Raw genomic sequence first — 17,794 nt, 5'->3', positions numbered from 1 at the left:
AGGTTACGCCCAGTCAGAATACGCTTAAAAACACTGACCGGACATGAGACACACCAGTCAACCTCTCACTTGACTTCACAGCACTTTTTTCTGGAGGTCCCTCCCGTCCTCTGTCCTGCTCCTGTACTGCATTTCCCCAGTCACACACTAACAATGGCCATTCTGAGTGAAGCATTGTTGATAGGAAACACATACACACATCCCCTTCCTGAGATTAGTACACATGGTCCAGGACTGCTGTGCAGCCTACCTGGAGACTATGTAAACACCAAACAAGGCTGTGGACTATAATAAGTGAAGCTCACGAGTAGTGGATCACTTTAACCAGAAAAAAAACAATGATAAATGGGACTTCTGGGTTAAATGATAAAACAGATTATCCAGCTAGAAAAGACTGTAACTTCCAAAATTGAGAATTATTGTAAATCCATTAGTTTGGCGACGTCACTGTTGAGACCTCGGTTTGCTGGATGACCTTGCCTCCTCAGTTTGATAACATCACTTCCTTAGTTTGATGACATCACTTCATTAGATCGATGACGTCACTTTTTGTTGCTTCAGAGTTTTTAGAGATTCTGTTGTAAGCAACATTGGAGGCGACGCAGTTTTCAGATGGCACAGTAGAAAATGCAGCTGAACATACACTTGACTTTGTAATTTTGTCTTTAATTTAAATTTGTCTTTAAATTTAAACGTTTTAAAGGAAACTTACTTACGAAATGTACCAATCCAAGAGTGACGCATCTATGATTAAGAAGGTAACAACATGCCACTACAAGAGCAATGAGCAAACAGTTTGGACTTAAACTAATGCTTGTTTTCATTAATGATTAATCAGTATTTGTTTCTGGTTGTAAAGAGCAGTGTGGGGCTCAGGTAGTATACAATGGCTGACAATATTCAGTTGTTTGAGTGAAATATTCCTTAATTTTATCCACCATGACCTGGCAACGAGAATTTAGGCAATTTAGACTTGTTCTGAGATCTATCTCGGCCTAAAAAGCTGAAGCCAAAACGTTGCTATGAGTTTGACTCCATTATTAAAATGCAGGCAACCAGGTGGGTGTGTTTAATGTTTCTTATTACCTGTTTGACGGACTGTATCGTTTTAAGCACTAACATTAGGCGGCAAGGTGATTTTTCGTGTCGGTTTTGATGGAAACTTCTTCACACATCCGCCTGCTTGTTTGTCCACAGTTTGGGCCCTTTATTGCTTCTTAAATCAGCGACAAGATATATAATCGATAGAGGCGAGACTGTTATAGCAACACGTGTTAAGTCGTAACATTAACAACATGGATCTTAATGTTCGCTGGTGCCTTTTTGGCAAACCAGACTAACTTTAAAACTCTGTGCTGGATATGTATGTTTACTAAATGTCATTATTCCGACGTGGTGATTAACAGAATCGTCTTTGGAATCATTGAAAAGCCGATTGCTAATAAGAGCTATGAGGCAAAAAGGTCAAACAAAACGCTCTCCTTCTTTCGTGGAAAATAAAAGTGGGACATAACTCACCATGTCTGGAGATGTTCTTCACCAAAATGTGTAACATACATCTGTGAAATTCATTACTAATGTATCCACTTCATTCCAGCTCTGACAGGGACCTTTATCAGGCTCTGGTCCAAAGGGCGACCAGAGCCTTTTCAAGCAGCACTGAGGAGTTTGTAACCTCCTCCTTCAAACACACTCAGGATTGTTCACATACACCTCCCCTGTTGTCAAAATGTAAAGGGTGGAGAGACCATTATGTCCCCCACCCTAGGCTGTGTGTGTGAGAGGGGGGTGGGGGGAGGATGAAGGACCAGTAACTATGATGACACCTAGAATCCAAGACTGATGCGGCTCAGATTGATCACCATTCCAACACACTGTGTACATAAGAGCCCTGATCCTGATAAAGTCAATACAGGAGGTAAATAGTAAATAACAACACTGACGAGTGTGTCTTTCTGTTTCAGATCTGAATCAAGGTTCTGACATATTTAGCAAATTTAGCAACTGGCTTGATCAAGTCGTTTCAATGAAGTTTAAATCACACAATCATAGCAAATGTTTTAATTGCTAAAAGCCCCCTCTAACTTGGGACTATTCTGTATCTGAGTGGTAATCAATGGTTATTACATGGAACAATAATGCGAAACACAGAAGATCCTTTTTATATGAACTTTTATTTTCCAAAAAACTAAGCCACAAACTATTTGGAACGCATGTTGGAACTACACAATTAACGCAAAAAAGATCTGTAAAACTCAGCTATTCAAACCTAACTCACCTAAACAACACATGTAATAATATTATTGTACATGTAAACACCGTTTTTAACAGGTATTCTTAAGTGGCAGTTATTGTGAACCAGGCTGGAACCTTTTGCAGAAATACAACAGAATATTACGGTAAAAAGGTTATTTTCTATATTCTGCCTAACTAATGTTAAGAACTGACGGCTGGGTAACATTAGAAACAGCCCAACAGAACATACTTTTAATTTCTGTCAGGAAATTGCTGCCTTGGCCTTCTCTCAGATTAGGTCGTTACATCTTAAATGTAATACACAATTACATTCAAACATCCTTATTGGATGTCTGTGTGCGTTTGATGTTTTGAAGTGCTGGAATACACGTTCTCCTCGCCTGTCTGCGGCCATCTGTCTTCATGTCTCCATTGCATCAGCACAGGAGTCTCTGCTCTTGGACTTGTCTATTGGTCGGGACTGGTCACTGGCGTCGTCCAGCAGTGAGAGGTCAAGTTCAAGCAAGGGGACCCTCCAGAACTGGAAAGAGTTGTAAGCATCGTCCTCGCTGTTGCTGTTTGCATCCATCTAAAAGTGAAGAGAAATAGAGCTCAGGTTAAGTATTCACACCACTGCTGACAGCACCGGTTTAGCGTTGCTGACGCAGTGGGAACCAAAGCTAACCAGGAACCAACATGGACACACTTACATGCTGAGAAACAGACACAACATAGCATAGCATTGTGTGACATCTAATTCCTACCCTATGGGCATAAATATGGATTTGCTACCTCTTTGTTGCCGTGACAGCCTTTACTCTGCGGGGGAATCTTCCCCCTCAATTTTGGAACATGACTGCAGGGATTTACTTGATTTACTGCAGGGAAGTGCCTTAGTGTTGGGCAATAATACTTGGGTGTGGGGTTAGAGAATCAGTCTCTGGAGTAAATGCCCATGGTTGGAATGGTGTTGCAGTTGCATTGTACTGTTCATTACATCTACTGTAACTCTCTCTTCCCCTTGCAGAGGCTGGAGTAGCTCTACCACCTGATGCATGCTGAGGAGGAAACAGACTAAATGGCGTGTTTTTCCTGAGATTTATGTCCTTAATTTAAGCACTTTCGTATCATTCACCAGAATTTCCAAACAGCTCCAGATTCTTATTCCAAATCTAACTGAACCTATTCGTCTACATACTTTTGGCCATGTATTTTGAAGAGCTCTAACTTGCTGTACTGTACATGTGATGGGTGACATCTAGCGGACAGCTATTGTTACTGCATCCAATTCAAGCGGCCTGGCCTGGGGGGAAAAATAGACAATTGATTTGCTGTTTGTTGACTTACTCGATCACCATCTCTGTGGGGCAAAGCGGGAGTCTGTGTGGGCGCCGGGCGATCATCCCGGGCTCTCTTCTTTGCGTTAGGGATTGTGGTGGAACTGCAACAGTCTCGGGGACTTCCACCAGCGTGCACTGACGACACGCTCGCCGCATCGCTCCTGTTATTGCACTGTGTCGTCTTGCGATGTAGAGCCACTTGTTTCTGCTGCTCCGGGTCGTCGAAATTACACGATCTCTTTCGGCAGTCGCTCTCGAACAGGGATGGGAGGGCCGGCGGGCTCGCAGCCTCGTTATCAGCCATGCTTTCCAACCGCAGGTCAATGCTGCACAGCGAACGGTAACATCTTTTAGAGGGAGAGTCGTGAATCAAAGTATCCTCGGCGCGTCTTTTCGCCATTAATATGTTGCTATAGCGCTACAGTGCTATGTAATTACAATACTTACATTAGCTGTTTTCCGGTAATCTCACACAGCAAAACAAAAACGTTGTAGCCGATGCTTGTTTCCGAACCCCACCACAGTTCTTGGCAAGACCCCGCCCTGCGTGGCATACGAGCGCTACGATTGGCCAGACGCCCATGCCGAAGGGCGGGTCTTGCCAGCAAGTTATGTGTGACCCGGAACAACGTGTACCCGACAGACCAATCAGAGCAGAGTGCCACTGTCGCTATCTGACCCTGCCCACAACGGAAGAGGCCTCCATTTCTTGTGGCGCACAAGTTTTCCTTGCGTAGTCAGTTTAGTGCTTAGTAGTTTATTTTACGTATTTGCGATGTGTGAATTACCGGAGAGAGCTGATGGAGCTATACACTTAATACTTAAGAACAGCCAGGATGGTGACATTACACAATACTCTGAAACTGTATATCATGAACTCAAGTTATTATTTCAAAAATGTAATGCATATTTAATTGTATTTATTGCAAAGTTGATTAAAAAACACCAAAAGTTGATGAAAGACATGAATGGGTTATACAATAAAGCATCTATTTCTGTCGTGGCAGAATGCCCAATGGTTTTCGCACTATGGGAAAAATTTTGGGGTGAAATAGAGCAAAAGCAGACAAAGAAACTCTCCTCATATGTTGGTGGTCTCTCTGGAGCAATGCAGATCAACAAGTTACATGAAAAACATTTGAAGTAATAAATACAGTATTAAATGAACACATCTTGACAGTTTCATCCACACACAGGTTTAGAAGGTGACCGTTCATATGGATTAGACTCAGTAACACTACAGGTTTTAAAAATACTCCTGGTCCGCGGCCGTTACACAAACCAATAAAAGACGACAGAGGGGGCGGAGAAATGGAAGGTTCATACACTTACAGTACTGTTTTGCTACTGGGACATGACAGGTTAACGGTTTACCATTTAACATTAATGGTGTGAATGATCTTTGTTTTAATGTCTAATGCTTGAATGCAGTAAGCCATAGTGAATGCTCAGCCTGTGTTCAACAAGAGCAGAGTTAGGCACATTTCTCTATGACATAAATGGTATAAAAATATAACAAAATGTACCCTAGCCTTTCCTTTCCATGTCCATTTCTTTTGGGTTTTTTTAGTTTCTCAGTCTGATCTTCCACTTCAGTTTACCCGTGGTAATTCCTCGTCACGTCAGGCTGGTTGTGCCCTCTCGGCGTGGTGACTTGGCGGCCGGCGGTGAGCTCTGTTGTTGGTGGTCTTGTTGACCGTTGGTGATCACGTGTGCAGGCTTGCGCGCCACAAAGAATACACAGTCATAAACATATCTCAGCATGGAACGGTCGTTCTCTGTGTAGCTGGTCTGAACAGACTCCTTCTCCACCTGCAGGACAAACGCAAATCATCTTTGACACAACCCGGAGTCCAGAGTCACTCACAAATACGAGTTAAAATCTCGACTTACCTCTATGTGAAATCCAAAGTTAACCATAGCTGCTCTAATGTCTTCATAGCTAAGTTCAACTGAGAGCTCATTGGCCATGTTCTCAAAGTGGTACAGCAGAGGCCCTGGTGAGAAATGGAACTTTAAATGACCTGTACTGTAATTTCAATACTTTGTTGCACTTCTTTTCCCACAAACTGACTCACCAAGGTTGATCCACACTCCACCAGGTTTTAGAATCTTCCAGATGGTCTCTATATACTCTATGACATTGTGAGCTGTGTCAATAAAGAAGCAGGTAGCCACACAGTCCCATGACTCTGAAAGACACAAAGGAAATGGTGCAATATAGATTTCACTGGTGTACACTGTTAATTGACACTCAAATCATTAAATTTTAAAATGAAATTGATCAGTTATAGTTGTAGGTATTTTAATTGGACAGGCAGTGGAGCTGTTTAACCTGGCAATGAGCTGCATCAGGGCAACATAAGGTCATTGGCATGTAGGTCTCCCTCTATACTTACCTTATACAGAAATAATATTTAGTCTATTGCAACAACTATATTAGTTTAGTTTATTTACCATACAAAACCATCCATCTGTCCATCTGTAACACCACAAAGATAAAGGATAAACGTGGCGCAAGTACTGACCTGGTTCAGTGTAGACCTCGACGAAGTCCCCCGCTACCATGGAGAAGTCTGTGTCTGGTGGCAAACACTGGGGGTCCACATCTGGGAAGCTGATGGGCCGTGTCTGGTCAGATGATTTCTTGTTGTTGCTAAACTGGTGGATCCATGGATACAGGACCAGAGAATTCACCATGTCACACCTGAACGGGGGGAGCCCAGATTCATGAGGATGGGTGAGAGTATGAGGTGAGATCTTCACAACCGCACAAGTACAACATTTGAATTGTCGTCCCACTGAATGTTGGCATCTGAATCTGAAGTCTAAATTGTATCTAAAACCTACAAACATTTCAATGAGTTTGTTTGTTTGAGATGCAGTTTTTCCAACTTCACCACCAGATCGTAACATGATGTGAGACGTGTCAGTCCCTCACTGTTGTGTGAGGTAGCCGGGGGTTGTAGGAGGGAGGGAGCGTGTGTGTGTGTGTGTGTGTGTGTGTGTGTGTGTGTGTGTGTGTGTGTGTGTGTGTGTGTGTGTGTGTGTGTGTGTGTGTGTGTGTGTGTGTGTGTGTGTGTGTGTGTGTGTGTGTGTGTGTGTGTGTGTGTGTGTGTGTGTGGTACCTATTGAGGACAAAGTTTGAAGAGAAGAGCATGAAGAAGCTCCATTCGTTTCCTTGGCAAATATAACCCAGTCGAGCGATCTCCCAGGCTAGACGGCCGAGCCCAGCACCCGGAACCAGAACGCTCACCTTAGACACATCACTGACATAATAAAATACACAAAATGCACATATCACATGGCAAAGATGGAGGAAGTGACATGATGAAAATATTACAATATGATTTGATACCATTGCAACAAAAGGAGTTTGACTACTTATATCATACGCATGTGACAACAATACATAAAGAAGGGTCATTTTCAGTTTTGGCAAGCGTGTGTTTGTGTGCGCACATGACAGAAGGTGAGCAAGTGCTTGTCTTACTATTGGTCACTGGGGAAGAGCCTCTGGATCTCCTGGATGATTGGCCGGTAAGATGAGTCCCTCTCAGCCTGGCCTACTTCACTCCAGTCTCGGACAAACTGCTTTATGGTGGACTTAAGCTTGTCCATGTCAAATGTGGAGGAGGGGCGCACCTTCCTGGGATCCTCCTGGAGAATGAAGGGAATTTCACAAACTATGAAACTAAAAATGGTAGAATCCAGTTTTATTTAATGTTTACATAGCCAGACAATCATTTTATTACATCATTTAGTAATGGTGTAATAAATTGATTATCCAAGCTCATCCACAGTGTTGTACAGTTTAAAGTGAAATTCAAATGTGGATGATAATATGGGCCTGTGGGTCAGTTGGGCATGTTGAGCAGGTCAGCCTTACCCTCTCACCATACTCTATGTTCTCAAACATGTGGATGCAGTTCTGGACGATGGCCTGCAGCACCTCGTGGTTGTGGTGCACACAATGACTGATTTGCGCCAGATTAGGCAGGAAACCGGGCAGCAGGTTCTGGTGGTGCTGTGGGAGGCTCAGGAACTGACACTCTGCACGCTTGACCTGCTCCTGGACATGGATCCTGGCAGGAACAACATAACTCAGGAATTTACAAGCTTGTCCTTGTAGAGTCTCCCCATGTCTGATCTCATCTGATGAGCACTTAATGCAAGTAATTGCTGGTTATTATTTATTTATAAGCCGTTTTCCCTCTCTTCAGATGACCTCTCTTTGTTGACCTGAGCAAACACTGGGTTTGGATTCAAAAGCTTCTATTAGCGCATGTGTGGAATGATGAAGATGGACTGAGCAGTAGAATCAGGTACAGTGGCAGATCATAACAAACAAATGGCAACGGCATCAGTTTACAGATAGTTAAACGTTGATAAACGGTGAGTGTAGGTGGATCGATGCAGTCTGTCCTGCTGATGTAGCTTTAGCCAACAACAGCGTGACACTTGCTGGGTTAGACTTCCATTTATTATTCCGTTTATATGAACACTGACCGGTAAAATCTGAACGCATCGATTATTCTCCAGAAGTGCTGCCTCTCCAGCCTGGCCTCCTCTTCGGGGCTGTGTTTTACTCTTTCTTTGCGAAAATATTTTCCATCCTGCGTTCTCTCTCCCGTTGTTTCAGCCATGTCTGGTACAAATGCGTAACCGGCCAATGAAAACGAAGAATGCTTCTTCTTCGTGTGATTATTGACAGTAGCTCACAATTCTCAGTTCGTACTGCTGCCACCTACAGTTGATGGGAAAATAAAAAAATAAAAAATAAAAAATAAAAAATAAAAAAAATAAAAAAGGAAAAATAAAAAATAAAAAATAAAAAATAAAAAATAAAAAATAAAAAATAAAAAAAAATAAAAAAAAAATAAGATAAAATAAAATAAAATAAAATAAAATAAAATAGTGGTTAACCTTTGCTGAACGAAGCAATCATAATTAATTACACCATCATATACAAAGCTGCCTCGAACAGCCAAAGTGTTAATGATAATGTTGAAACGGTTGAATCAAGTAAATGATAAACTAAATGATACAAAATATGTATATGTATATTTTGGTCTGGTTTTCTGTTTTATTTTGTTCTCGCCACTGCTCTCATTTCTGATAACTGCACTTCCTTCCCTTGTATGACTACTGACTCACTGCCCTTATTGGTTTCACCTGTTCCTGATTAGTTTTCCTTTGTTCATGTCCCCTCCTGTCACATGTCTCCTCTCTGCAGCCTCACACAGCTGATTTAAGGGGGGATTATAATGACAGTATAATAATTTATATGCTGTCATCGAAAGAGCAGTTATTGTTTCGCGGGCGGGATCAAACAGCTTTGCGGGCCGGAGGTTCCCCACCCCTGCTGTAGTGGATATAACAGTTGTCAAGTGAGCAGTTAAATATTCACAGACAAAATAATATTATATAAGGTATTAAATGTGTTAAACATACAACAAAATATGATGCTGATTTAGAAAAGTAATGTTTAGATACACCCGTTTCTTCCCATTTCAAAAACTAGTAAAAACAACCATAAAGAAGAAACATATTCATCACAAAGCAAGGAACAACAGGACAAGTTTTTTTGTTGAGAGGATTTAATATTCGATGTGACACCTGCGTTTGCAGTCACGTGAAGTGTTTCCTCTACTTATTTGGGTTCACAATCTTGCCCAGAAAGTTGATGTTGCCTGTAGCGCGGTCAATGATGACGACCATAAATGGACGGTCGAACCTCAAAACTGGCACAATCCGTAAGGACATAAGCATGATGCCAACGCCTGTGGCGGCTGCAGCGGTAGCTCCAGATTCATCCACATCCAGACTTGCTTGATGCACAACCTGCAGAAAAATGGAGCAGAGATGATAGATGGATGGAATGGATATGAATATGTACTGTATCTGATATTGAGGCCCTGTTAAAACTCTCCTCTTACCTCTGACACTGCCAGGTTTGCTGTCTCTGAGATGCCACTTAAGTCCGCTTGGGCACCAAACATATCTGTCATTCCCATTGTAATCAGCATATCCTTCAGAGAGTAGGAGGTCTTAATGGAGAACTTGGGGACATGTATTTCGTACATCCTAAAACAAAAGGACCATAGCAACAGAGTCAAATATTGGAATCACTGAACTAGCCACTAAATCTGCTTGTTTTAAGCTCCTCCCACCTGGGCTTCATCCATTTTAGCCATTTGGTGACGTGGTGTGGGCAAAGGACGTTCTCCAGCCCGCTCAGCATGCTGCTATTGTCGGGCAGCAACAGCAGCATGGAATTGGTGCCGTTGAAGGGCAGGTGAAGGACTGTTGTGGAAGCATCAATGTCGTGGTAGACATCAAAACTATCCTCCACTGACATCATCTGGACTGGAACCTAGAGGATGATCATCAGAACATAAAAGTTCCTTGTAGCTCATTGCTGGCATAATTGTTCAACCAGGAAGTTATTCAAAATAAAGTGATATTTTGAACCTCTGTGTTCGCATCAACATGAAACATCTCTTGCTTGGTCTGGCTGGGGTCGAATGGAGTCTTCCACATTCCTTTTTGACATTGAAGTGTGGAATATAAGACAGGAGTGATAGTTGATGTGTAGAATTGGAAACTAGTCATCTAATTTGACAATGATATATAAAGCTGTAAATGTTTCCCTCATACGACCTCTTACCTTTGAAGTATATGTAGCTAATGAGATACATGACGGTGGCTGGATCCAGGCCTTCTACCAGCTTGTCTATCTTGCCATTGGTCTTGTCGGCTACATACTTGTTGATGGTATCGGCGCTCTCTTCCCTCTTGGTGAAGTCGACAGTGAAGCCATCAGCAAGGTAAGACTGCTTCAAGACATTGAGGAACTCTGGTTGCGCCTTGAATTTGTCATCTACGAAAACAGCAGTTCCTTCACTTGTGGCGCTGTTTTGCTTGGTGAGAAGTGTCTGGTAGGCCTGATCAACAACTGATTGTGTCAGCGCAGAGTTATTGTAACCCAGGCCATTGAAGAGCTGCTGGTGGGTTTGCCCCCGTGCTCCCACAGACAAAGCGGCCAAGGCAAGGGACACACTCGCTGGTGAGAAGAAGGTATTGCCTTCTGAGCCGGCTTCAGCTGCTAATAGCTTGTACACACGGAAGGCAAACTCTTTGTTTGCTGAGTTCACCAGTGAGACACTGTTGGCACTGTTGTTGAGGTCAGTCTGCTGTTGATTGTTGACATTTGTACCTGGATGAACATGGTGATGATGATCGCCTCTCCCCATGCAGATCACTGCTGATAAGAGCCAGGTAACCAGGGCTGCACGCATCATGTTGATCTAAGACAGTAACAGTGTCAGACTTATATTTATATCTTATACAAAGGAAGAGCGACGTCATCAAACTAAGAAATTAACATCATCCTAACAAACAGTTACAACACTTACACATTTCTAAGTCTAAAAATATTAATGTAATTTTTTTGTATTGTGCCCAAAGACACTTTGCATACTCTTCAAAATCAATAACATTAAAGTCTAATTTGTCTTTGGCTCTTACAATGTTGATCTAAGGGTTCAATAGTGCATCATTGCTCAATGTGCTGTGCAATATCAGCAGCTTCTCATGCAGACATTTAAGATCACAGAATGTGGAGTTTAACAGCTGATTAGACCTCTTTTCAGGTTGAGTTTGGATCAGCACAGCAATGAATCCCTGTGATTTGCTGTCATTTCTAATAAATTGAAGATGACGGCTTGTGTTTTCTCTAAATGTTCTGGTTTGTGTTCTGTTTCAACACAAAGCAAACTATAGGGTCAGTTAGTGACAGGACCTGAATGTTCTGAATGCCAATCTTTATTTAAACCAACGCTAAGGGGATTACTGACTGACAGGAACTTTCATTGCCACGCCCCAACCCAACAAGTGTCACAAGCCTATGAGGGGGTTCAGGTACACACACTCCTGGAAGGAGACTTAATCAGTCAAAATAACACAGAATGCATGTGTGAGTGAGCCTTTAATTTGAAATTCGGGAGATCATGTAGTCAAATTTACAAAACAGGTCTCATAACACAAAGAATTAAACAATATTAATATTATTCAGTCATTTACATTTACAGCTTTAACACTCTGCAGATGATGCAGATATTCTCGTTCATGATGCAGTCAACATAAATAAACTACATGTGTCATCTCAGTTGCTTCTGTCGCTTACCTTCTACCTTTTGCTGGATGTAGCTGCTGGGCGTCTCCTCAACCAGACACTTAACCACAGGGTGGAGAGACAGAGATGTCCACTTTATATTATTGATCAAAGCTACTGAACTTTGTCATGTTTACTAACTGTGTTATTTGCCCTGCCTCTATATTTGTTCTGAGTAATGATTATCGTCCTACCAGAGGGCTTTACACATCATATCAAACCTGAAATTCTAGACATGGGTTGCACAAATCAAACAGCCGTTGCTTGCTTGCGAGTGTACAAATACCTGCAAGTGATGCAAATTTCAATGCAAAATGCAGATAATGCAATGCCATTTGCTGCACTTACAATTCATTAAGATGCAGAGAGAAAACAATTAGTGTACCCCAAAGTTCATGGAAATTACAAAACACCAAACCAGAGATGCAAGTGGGACATCAAGCGACATTCAGTCCTTGACATGGTTTCTTTTTGTTAGTTCAGTGATGTGTGCCAAACAGCTTGCCATCCAGTTTGATGAGTTGCCTGAGGAAGCCTCAGTTAGGCATCGCACCCCAGTTGTCTTTCACAGCACAAATAGCCTCCACGAGAGTCAGATTCTGCTTCAGCATCAGATACGCCAAGACCAAGGTGGAGGACAGAATGTGGTGGATGTTTTCTCATTAGGCATTTGTATGTTTATATGAGGGTGAGCAATTATTTTAGTAACATGAGGTTGATAGGAAACATCTCCAAAACAGGAAACTCTGTCCTTGTAGAGTCTCCCCATGTCTGATCTCATCTGATGAGCACTTAATGCAAGTAATTGCTGGTTATTATTTATTTATAAGCCGTTTTCCCTCTCTTCAGATGACCTCTCTTTGTTGACCTGAGCAAACACTGGGTTTGGATTCAAAAGCTTCTATTAGCGCATGTGTGGAATGATGAAGATGGACTGAGCAGTAGAATCAGGTACAGTGGCAGATCATAACAAACAAATGGCAACGGCATCAGTTTACAGATAGTTAAACGTTGATAAACGGTGAGTGTAGGTGGATCGATGCAGTCTGTCCTGCTGATGTAGCTTTAGCCAACAACAGCGTGACACTTGCTGGGTTAGACTTCCATTTATTATTCCGTTTATATGAACACTGACCGGTAAAATCTGAACGCATCGATTATTCTCCATAAGTGCTGCCTCTCCAGCCTGGCCTCCTCTTCGGGGCTGTGTTTTACTCTTTCTTTGCGAAAATATTTTCCATCCTGCGTTCTCTCTCCCGTTGTTTCAGCCATGTCTGGTACAAATGCGTAACCGGCCAATGAAAACGAAGAATGCTTCTTCTTCGTGTGATTATTGACAGTAGCTCACAATTCTCAGTTCGTACTGCTGCCACCTACAGTTGATGGGAAAATAAAAAAATAAAAAAAATAAAATAAAATAAAATAAAATAAAATAAAATAAAATAAAATCAAATCAAATCAAATCAAATCAAATCAAATCAAATCAAATCAAATCAAATCAAATAAAATAAAATAAAATAGTGGTTAACCTTTGCTGAACGAAGCAATCATAATTAATTACACCATCATATACAAAGCTGCCTCGAACAGCCAAAGTGTTAATGATAATGTTGAAACGGTTGAATCAAGTAAATGATAAACTAAATGATACAAAATATGTATATGTATATTTTGGTCTGGTTTTCTGTTTTATTTTGTTCTCGCCACTGCTCTCATTTCTGATAACTGCACTTCCTTCCCTTGTATGACTACTGACTCACTGCCCTTATTGGTTTCACCTGTTCCTGATTAGTTTTCCTTTGTTCATGTCCCCTCCTGTCACATGTCTCCTCTCTGCAGCCTCACACAGCTGATTTAAGGGGGGATTATAATGAGAGTATAATAATTTATATGCTGTCATCGAAAGAGCAGTTATTGTTTCGCGGGCTGGATCAAACAGCTTTGCGGGCCGGAGGTTCCCCACCCCTGCTGTAGTGGATATAACAGTTGTCAAGTGAGCAGTTAAATATTCACAGACAAAATAATATTATATAAGGTATTAATTGTGTTAAACATACAACAAAATATGATGCTGATTTAGAAAAGTAATGTTTAGATACACCCGTTTCTTCCCATTTCAAAAACTAGTAAAAACAACCATAAAGAAGAAACATATTCATCACAAAGCAAGGAACAACAGGAAGTTTTTTTGTTGAGAGGATTTAATATTCGATGTGACACCTGCGTTTGCAGTCACGTGAAGTGTTTCCTCTACTTATTTGGGTTCACAATCTTGCCCAGAAAGTTGATGTTGCCTGTAGCGCGGTCAATGATGACGACCATAAATGGACGGTCGAACCTCAAAACTGGCACAATCCGTAAGGACATAAGCATGATGCCAATGCCTGTGGCGGCTGCAGCGGTAGCTCCAGATTCATCCACATCCAGACTTGCTTGATGCACAACCTGCAGAAAAATGGAGCAGAGATGATAGATGGATGGAATGGATATGAATATGTACTGTATCTGATATTGAGGCCCTGTTCAAACTCTCCTCTTACCTCTGACACTGCCAGGTTTGCTGTCTCTGAGATGCCACTTAAGTCTGCTTGGGCACCAAACATATCTGTCATTCCCATTGTAATCAGCATATCCTTCAGAGAGTAGGAGGTCTTAATGGAGAACTTGGGGACATGTATTTCGTACATCCTAAAACAAAAGGACCATAGCAACAGAGTCAAATATTGGAATCACTCAACTAGCCACTAAATCTGCTTGTTTTAAGCTCCTCCCACCTGGGCTTCATCCATTTTAGCCATTTGGTGACGTGGTGTGGGCAAAGGACGGTCTCCAGCCCGCTCAGCATGCTGCTATTGTCGGGCAGCAACAGCAGCATGGAATTGGTGCCGTTGAAGGGCAGGTGAAGGACTGTTGTGGAAGCATCAATGTCGTGGTAGACATCAAAACTATCCTCCACTGACATCATCTGGACTGGAACCTAGAGGATGATCATCAGAACATAAAAGTTCCTTGTAGCTCATTGCTGGCATAATTGTTCAACCAGGAAGTTATTCAAAATAAACAGTGATATTTTGAACCTCTGTGTTCGCATCAACATGAAACATCTCTTGCTTGGTCTGGCTGGGGTCGAATGGAGTCTTCCACATTCCTTTTTGACATTGAAGTGTGGAATATAAGACAGGAGTGATAGTTGATGTGTAGAATTGGAAACTAGTCATCTAATTTGACAATGATATATAAAGCTGTAAATGTTTCCCTCATACGACCTCTTACCTTTGAAGTATATGTAGCTAATGAGATACATGACGGTGGCTGGATCCAGGCCTTCTACCAGCTTGTCTATCTTTCCATTGGTGTTGTCGGCTACATACTTGTTGATGGTATCGGCGCTCTCTGCGCTCTTGGTGAAGTCGACAGTGAAGCCATCAGCAAGGTAAGACTGCTTCAAGACATTGAGGAACTCTGGTTGCGCCTTGAATTTGTCATCTACGAAAACAGCAGTTCCTTCACTTGTGGCGCTGTTTTGCTTGGTGAGAAGTGTCTGGTAGGCCTGATCAACAACTGATTGTGTCAGCGCAGAGTTATTGTAACCCAGGCCATTGAAGAGCTGCTGGTGGGTTTGCCCCCGTGCTCCCACAGACAAAGCGGCCAAGGCAAGGGACACACTCGCTGGTGAGAAGAAGGTATTGCCTTCTGAGCCGGCTTCAGCTGCTAATAGCTTATACACACGGAAGGCAAACTCTTTGTTTGCTGAGTTCACCAGTGAGACACTGTTGGCACTGTTGTTGGGGTCAGTCTGCTGTTGATTGTTGACATTTGTACCTGGATGAACATGGTGATGATGATCGCCTCTCCCCATGCAGATCACTGCTGATAAGAGCCAGGTAACCAGGGCTGCACGCATCATGTTGATCTAAGACAGTAACAGTGTCAGACTTATATTTATATCTTATACAAAGGAAGAGCGACGTCATCAAACTAATAAATTAACATCATCCTAAAAAAGAGTTACAACACTTACACATTTCTTACTCTTACTTTGCATACTCTTCAAAATCAATAACATTAAAGTCTAATTTGTCTTTGGCTCTTACAATGTTGATCTAAGGGTTCAATAGTGCATCATTGCTCAATGTGCTGTGCAATATCAGCAGCTTCTCATGCAGACATTTAAGATCACAGAATGTGGAGTTTAACAGCTGATTAGACCTCTTTTCAGGTTGAGTTTGGATCAGCACAGCAATGAATCCCTGTGATTTGCTGTTATTTCTAATAAATTGAAGATGACAGCTTGTGTTTTCTCTAAATGTTCTGGTTTGTGTTCTCTTTCAACACAAAGCAAACTATAGGGTCAGTTAGTGACAGGACCTGAATGTTCTGAATGCCGATCTTTATTTAAACCAACGCTAAGGGGATTACTGACTGACAGGAACTTTCATTGCCACGCCCAAACAAGTGTCACAAGCCTATGAGGGGGTTCAAGGACACACAGTCCTGAAAGGAGACTTAATCAGTAAAAATAACACAAAATGCATGTGTGAGTGAGCCTTTAATTTGAAAATTCGGGAGATCATGTAGTCAAATTTACAAAATAGGTCTCATAACACAAAGAATTAAACAATATTAATATTATTCAGTCCTTTACATTTACAGCTTTAACACTCTGCAGATGATGCAGATATTCTCGTTCATGATGCAGTCAACATAAATAAACTACATGTGTCATCTCAGTTGCTTCTGTCGCTTACCTTCTACCTTTTGCTGGATGTAGCTGCTGGGCGTCTCCTCAACCAGACACTTAACCACAGGCTGGAGAGACAGAGATGTCCACTTTATATTATTGATCAAAGCTACTGAACTTTGTCATGTTTACTAACTGTGTTATTTGCCCTGCCTCTATATTTGTTCTGAGTAATGATTATCGTCCTACCAGAGGGCTTTACACATCATATCAAACCTGAAATTCCAGACATGGGTTGCACAAATCAAACAGCCGTTGCTTGCTTGCGAGTGTACAAATACCTGCAAGTGATGCAAATTTCAATGCAAAATGCAGATAATGCAATGCCATTTGCTGCACTTACAATTCATTAAGATGCAGAGAGAAAACAATTAGTGTACCCCAAAGTTCATGGAAATTACAAAACACCAAACCAGAGATGCAAGTGGGACATCAAGCGACATTCAGTCCTTGACATGGTTTCTTTTTGTTAGTTCAGTGATGTGTGCCAAACAGCTTGCCATCCAGTTTGATGAGTTGCCTGAGGAAGCCTCAGTTAGGCATCGCACCCCAGTTGTCTTTCACAGCACAAATAGCCTCCACGAGAGTCAGATTCTGCTTCAGCATCAGATACGCCAAGACCAAGGTGGAGGACAGAATGTGGTGGATGTTTTCTCATTAGGCATTTGTATGTTTATATGAGGGTGAGCAATTATTTTAGTAACATGAGGTTGTTCGGAAACATCTCCAAAACAGGAAACTCTGTCCTTGTAGAGTCTCCCCATGTCTGATCTCATCTGATGAGCACTTAATGCAAGTAATTGCTGGTTATTATTTATTTATAAGCCGTTTTCCCTCTCTTCAGATGACCTCTCTTTGTTGACCTGAGCAAACACTGGGTTTGGATTCAAAAGCTTCTATTAGCGCATGTGTGGAATGATGAAGATGGACTGAGCAGTAGAATCAGGTACAGTGGCAGATCATAACAAACAAATGGCAACGGCATCAGTTTACAGATAGTTAAACGTTGATAAACGGTGAGTGTAGGTGGATCGATGCAGTCTGTCCTGCTGATGTAGCTTTAGCCAACAACAGCGTGACACTTGCTGGGTTAGACTTCCATTTATTATTCCGTTTATATGAACACTGACCGGTAAAATCTGAACGCATCGATTATTCTCCATAAGTGCTGCCTCTCCAGCCTGGCCTCCTCTTCGGGGCTGTGTTTTACTCTTTCTTTGCGAAAATATTTTCCATCCTGCGTTCTCTCCCTAATTGTTTCTGCCATGTCTGGTACAAATGCGTAACCGGCCAATGAAAACG

The 17,794-nt window shown here is 41.9% G+C and overlaps 4 protein-coding genes across 6 annotated transcripts; all 4 read right to left on the bottom strand.

Moving 5' to 3' along the window:
• Positions 1-2,155: 2,155 nt before the first annotated feature.
• Positions 2,156-4,110, bottom strand: LOC143011680 (uncharacterized). Its single transcript, XM_076164645.1, has 3 exons — positions 4,023-4,110; positions 3,583-3,901; positions 2,156-2,824 (listed from the first exon to the last, which is right to left on the bottom strand). Exons 2-3 carry the CDS (start codon positions 3,877-3,879, stop codon positions 2,657-2,659), a joined length of 465 nt encoding a protein of 154 aa, XP_076020760.1. The 5' UTR covers positions 3,880-3,901; positions 4,023-4,110; the 3' UTR covers positions 2,156-2,656.
• A 363-nt stretch (positions 4,111-4,473) lies between these two features.
• Positions 4,474-8,284, bottom strand: carnmt1 (carnosine N-methyltransferase 1). Its single transcript, XM_076164755.1, has 8 exons — positions 8,085-8,284; positions 7,465-7,660; positions 7,069-7,235; positions 6,704-6,844; positions 6,104-6,282; positions 5,654-5,767; positions 5,469-5,572; positions 4,474-5,387 (listed from the first exon to the last, which is right to left on the bottom strand). Exons 1-8 carry the CDS (start codon positions 8,219-8,221, stop codon positions 5,193-5,195), a joined length of 1,233 nt encoding a protein of 410 aa, XP_076020870.1. The 5' UTR covers positions 8,222-8,284; the 3' UTR covers positions 4,474-5,192.
• An 890-nt stretch (positions 8,285-9,174) lies between these two features.
• On the bottom strand, positions 9,175-11,876 carry LOC143011737 (serpin A3-5-like). 2 transcript variants are annotated; one of them, XM_076164716.1, is made up of 6 exons: positions 11,764-11,876; positions 10,246-10,885; positions 10,050-10,120; positions 9,749-9,951; positions 9,515-9,662; positions 9,175-9,419 (listed from the first exon to the last, which is right to left on the bottom strand). In XM_076164716.1, exons 2-6 carry the CDS (start codon positions 10,877-10,879, stop codon positions 9,225-9,227), a joined length of 1,251 nt encoding a protein of 416 aa, XP_076020831.1. In that variant the 5' UTR covers positions 10,880-10,885; positions 11,764-11,876; the 3' UTR covers positions 9,175-9,224. The 2 variants fall into 2 exon arrangements, with proteins under 2 accessions (XP_076020831.1, XP_076020833.1); XM_076164718.1 differs by having other exon boundaries at positions 11,771-11,845.
• A 2,089-nt stretch (positions 11,877-13,965) lies between these two features.
• On the bottom strand, positions 13,966-17,670 carry LOC143011730 (serpin A3-5-like). Of its 2 annotated transcripts, XM_076164707.1 has the most exons (7): positions 17,623-17,670; positions 16,507-16,560; positions 15,025-15,664; positions 14,829-14,899; positions 14,526-14,728; positions 14,292-14,439; positions 13,966-14,196 (listed from the first exon to the last, which is right to left on the bottom strand). In XM_076164707.1, exons 1-7 carry the CDS (start codon positions 17,653-17,655, stop codon positions 14,002-14,004), a joined length of 1,344 nt encoding a protein of 447 aa, XP_076020822.1. In that variant the 5' UTR covers positions 17,656-17,670; the 3' UTR covers positions 13,966-14,001. The 2 variants fall into 2 exon arrangements, with proteins under 2 accessions (XP_076020822.1, XP_076020823.1); XM_076164708.1 differs by lacking the exon at positions 17,623-17,670 and having other exon boundaries at positions 13,968-14,196; positions 16,500-16,566.
• Positions 17,671-17,794: the final 124 nt, after the last annotated feature.

The sequence above is a fragment of the Genypterus blacodes genome, unplaced genomic scaffold (assembly GCF_046128005.1).
Source record: "Genypterus blacodes isolate CSIRO-AG114 ecotype Tasmania unplaced genomic scaffold, CSIRO-AGI_Gbla_v1 ptg000138l_1, whole genome shotgun sequence".
Taxonomy (NCBI): domain Eukaryota; kingdom Metazoa; phylum Chordata; class Actinopteri; order Ophidiiformes; family Ophidiidae; genus Genypterus; species Genypterus blacodes.
Note: the sequence above shows the minus strand (reverse complement) of the source record. Positions and strands in the feature narration are given on the sequence as shown.

Coding starts and splice junctions, on each gene's coding strand:
- LOC143011680 (XM_076164645.1), bottom strand. CDS start 3,879: ATGGCTGATAACGAGGCTGCGAGCCCGCCGGCCCTCCCATCCCTGTTC. Junction 2,825..3,582: donor CCCACAGAGATGGTGATCGA/GTAAGTCAACAA, acceptor CTTCACTTTTAG/ATGGATGCAAACAGCAACAG.
- carnmt1 (XM_076164755.1), bottom strand. CDS start 8,221: ATGGCTGAAACAACGGGAGAGAGAACGCAGGATGGAAAATATTTTCGC. Junction 7,236..7,464: donor ACATAGAGTATGGTGAGAGG/GTAAGGCTGACC, acceptor TTCATTCTCCAG/GAGGATCCCAGGAAGGTGCG. Junction 5,768..6,103: donor CGAGGTCTACACTGAACCAG/GTCAGTACTTGC, acceptor TGTGTCTTTCAG/AGTCATGGGACTGTGTGGCT.
- LOC143011737 (XM_076164716.1), bottom strand. CDS start 10,879: ATGATGCGTGCAGCCCTGGTTACCTGGCTCTTATCAGCAGTGATCTGC. Junction 10,121..10,245: donor TAGCTACATATACTTCAAAG/GTAAGAGGTCGT, acceptor AATGTCAAAAAG/GAATGTGGAAGACTCCATTC. Junction 9,420..9,514: donor CAAACCTGGCAGTGTCAGAG/GTAAGAGGAGAG, acceptor ATTTTTCTGCAG/GTTGTGCATCAAGCAAGTCT.
- LOC143011730 (XM_076164707.1), bottom strand. CDS start 17,655: ATGGAGAATAATCGATGCGTTCAGATTTTACCG. Junction 16,561..17,622: donor GATGCGTTCAGATTTTACCG/GTCAGTGTTCAT, acceptor CTGTCTCTCCAG/CCTGTGGTTAAGTGTCTGGT. Junction 14,440..14,525: donor CTAAAATGGATGAAGCCCAG/GTGGGAGGAGCT, acceptor CTTTTGTTTTAG/GATGTACGAAATACATGTCC.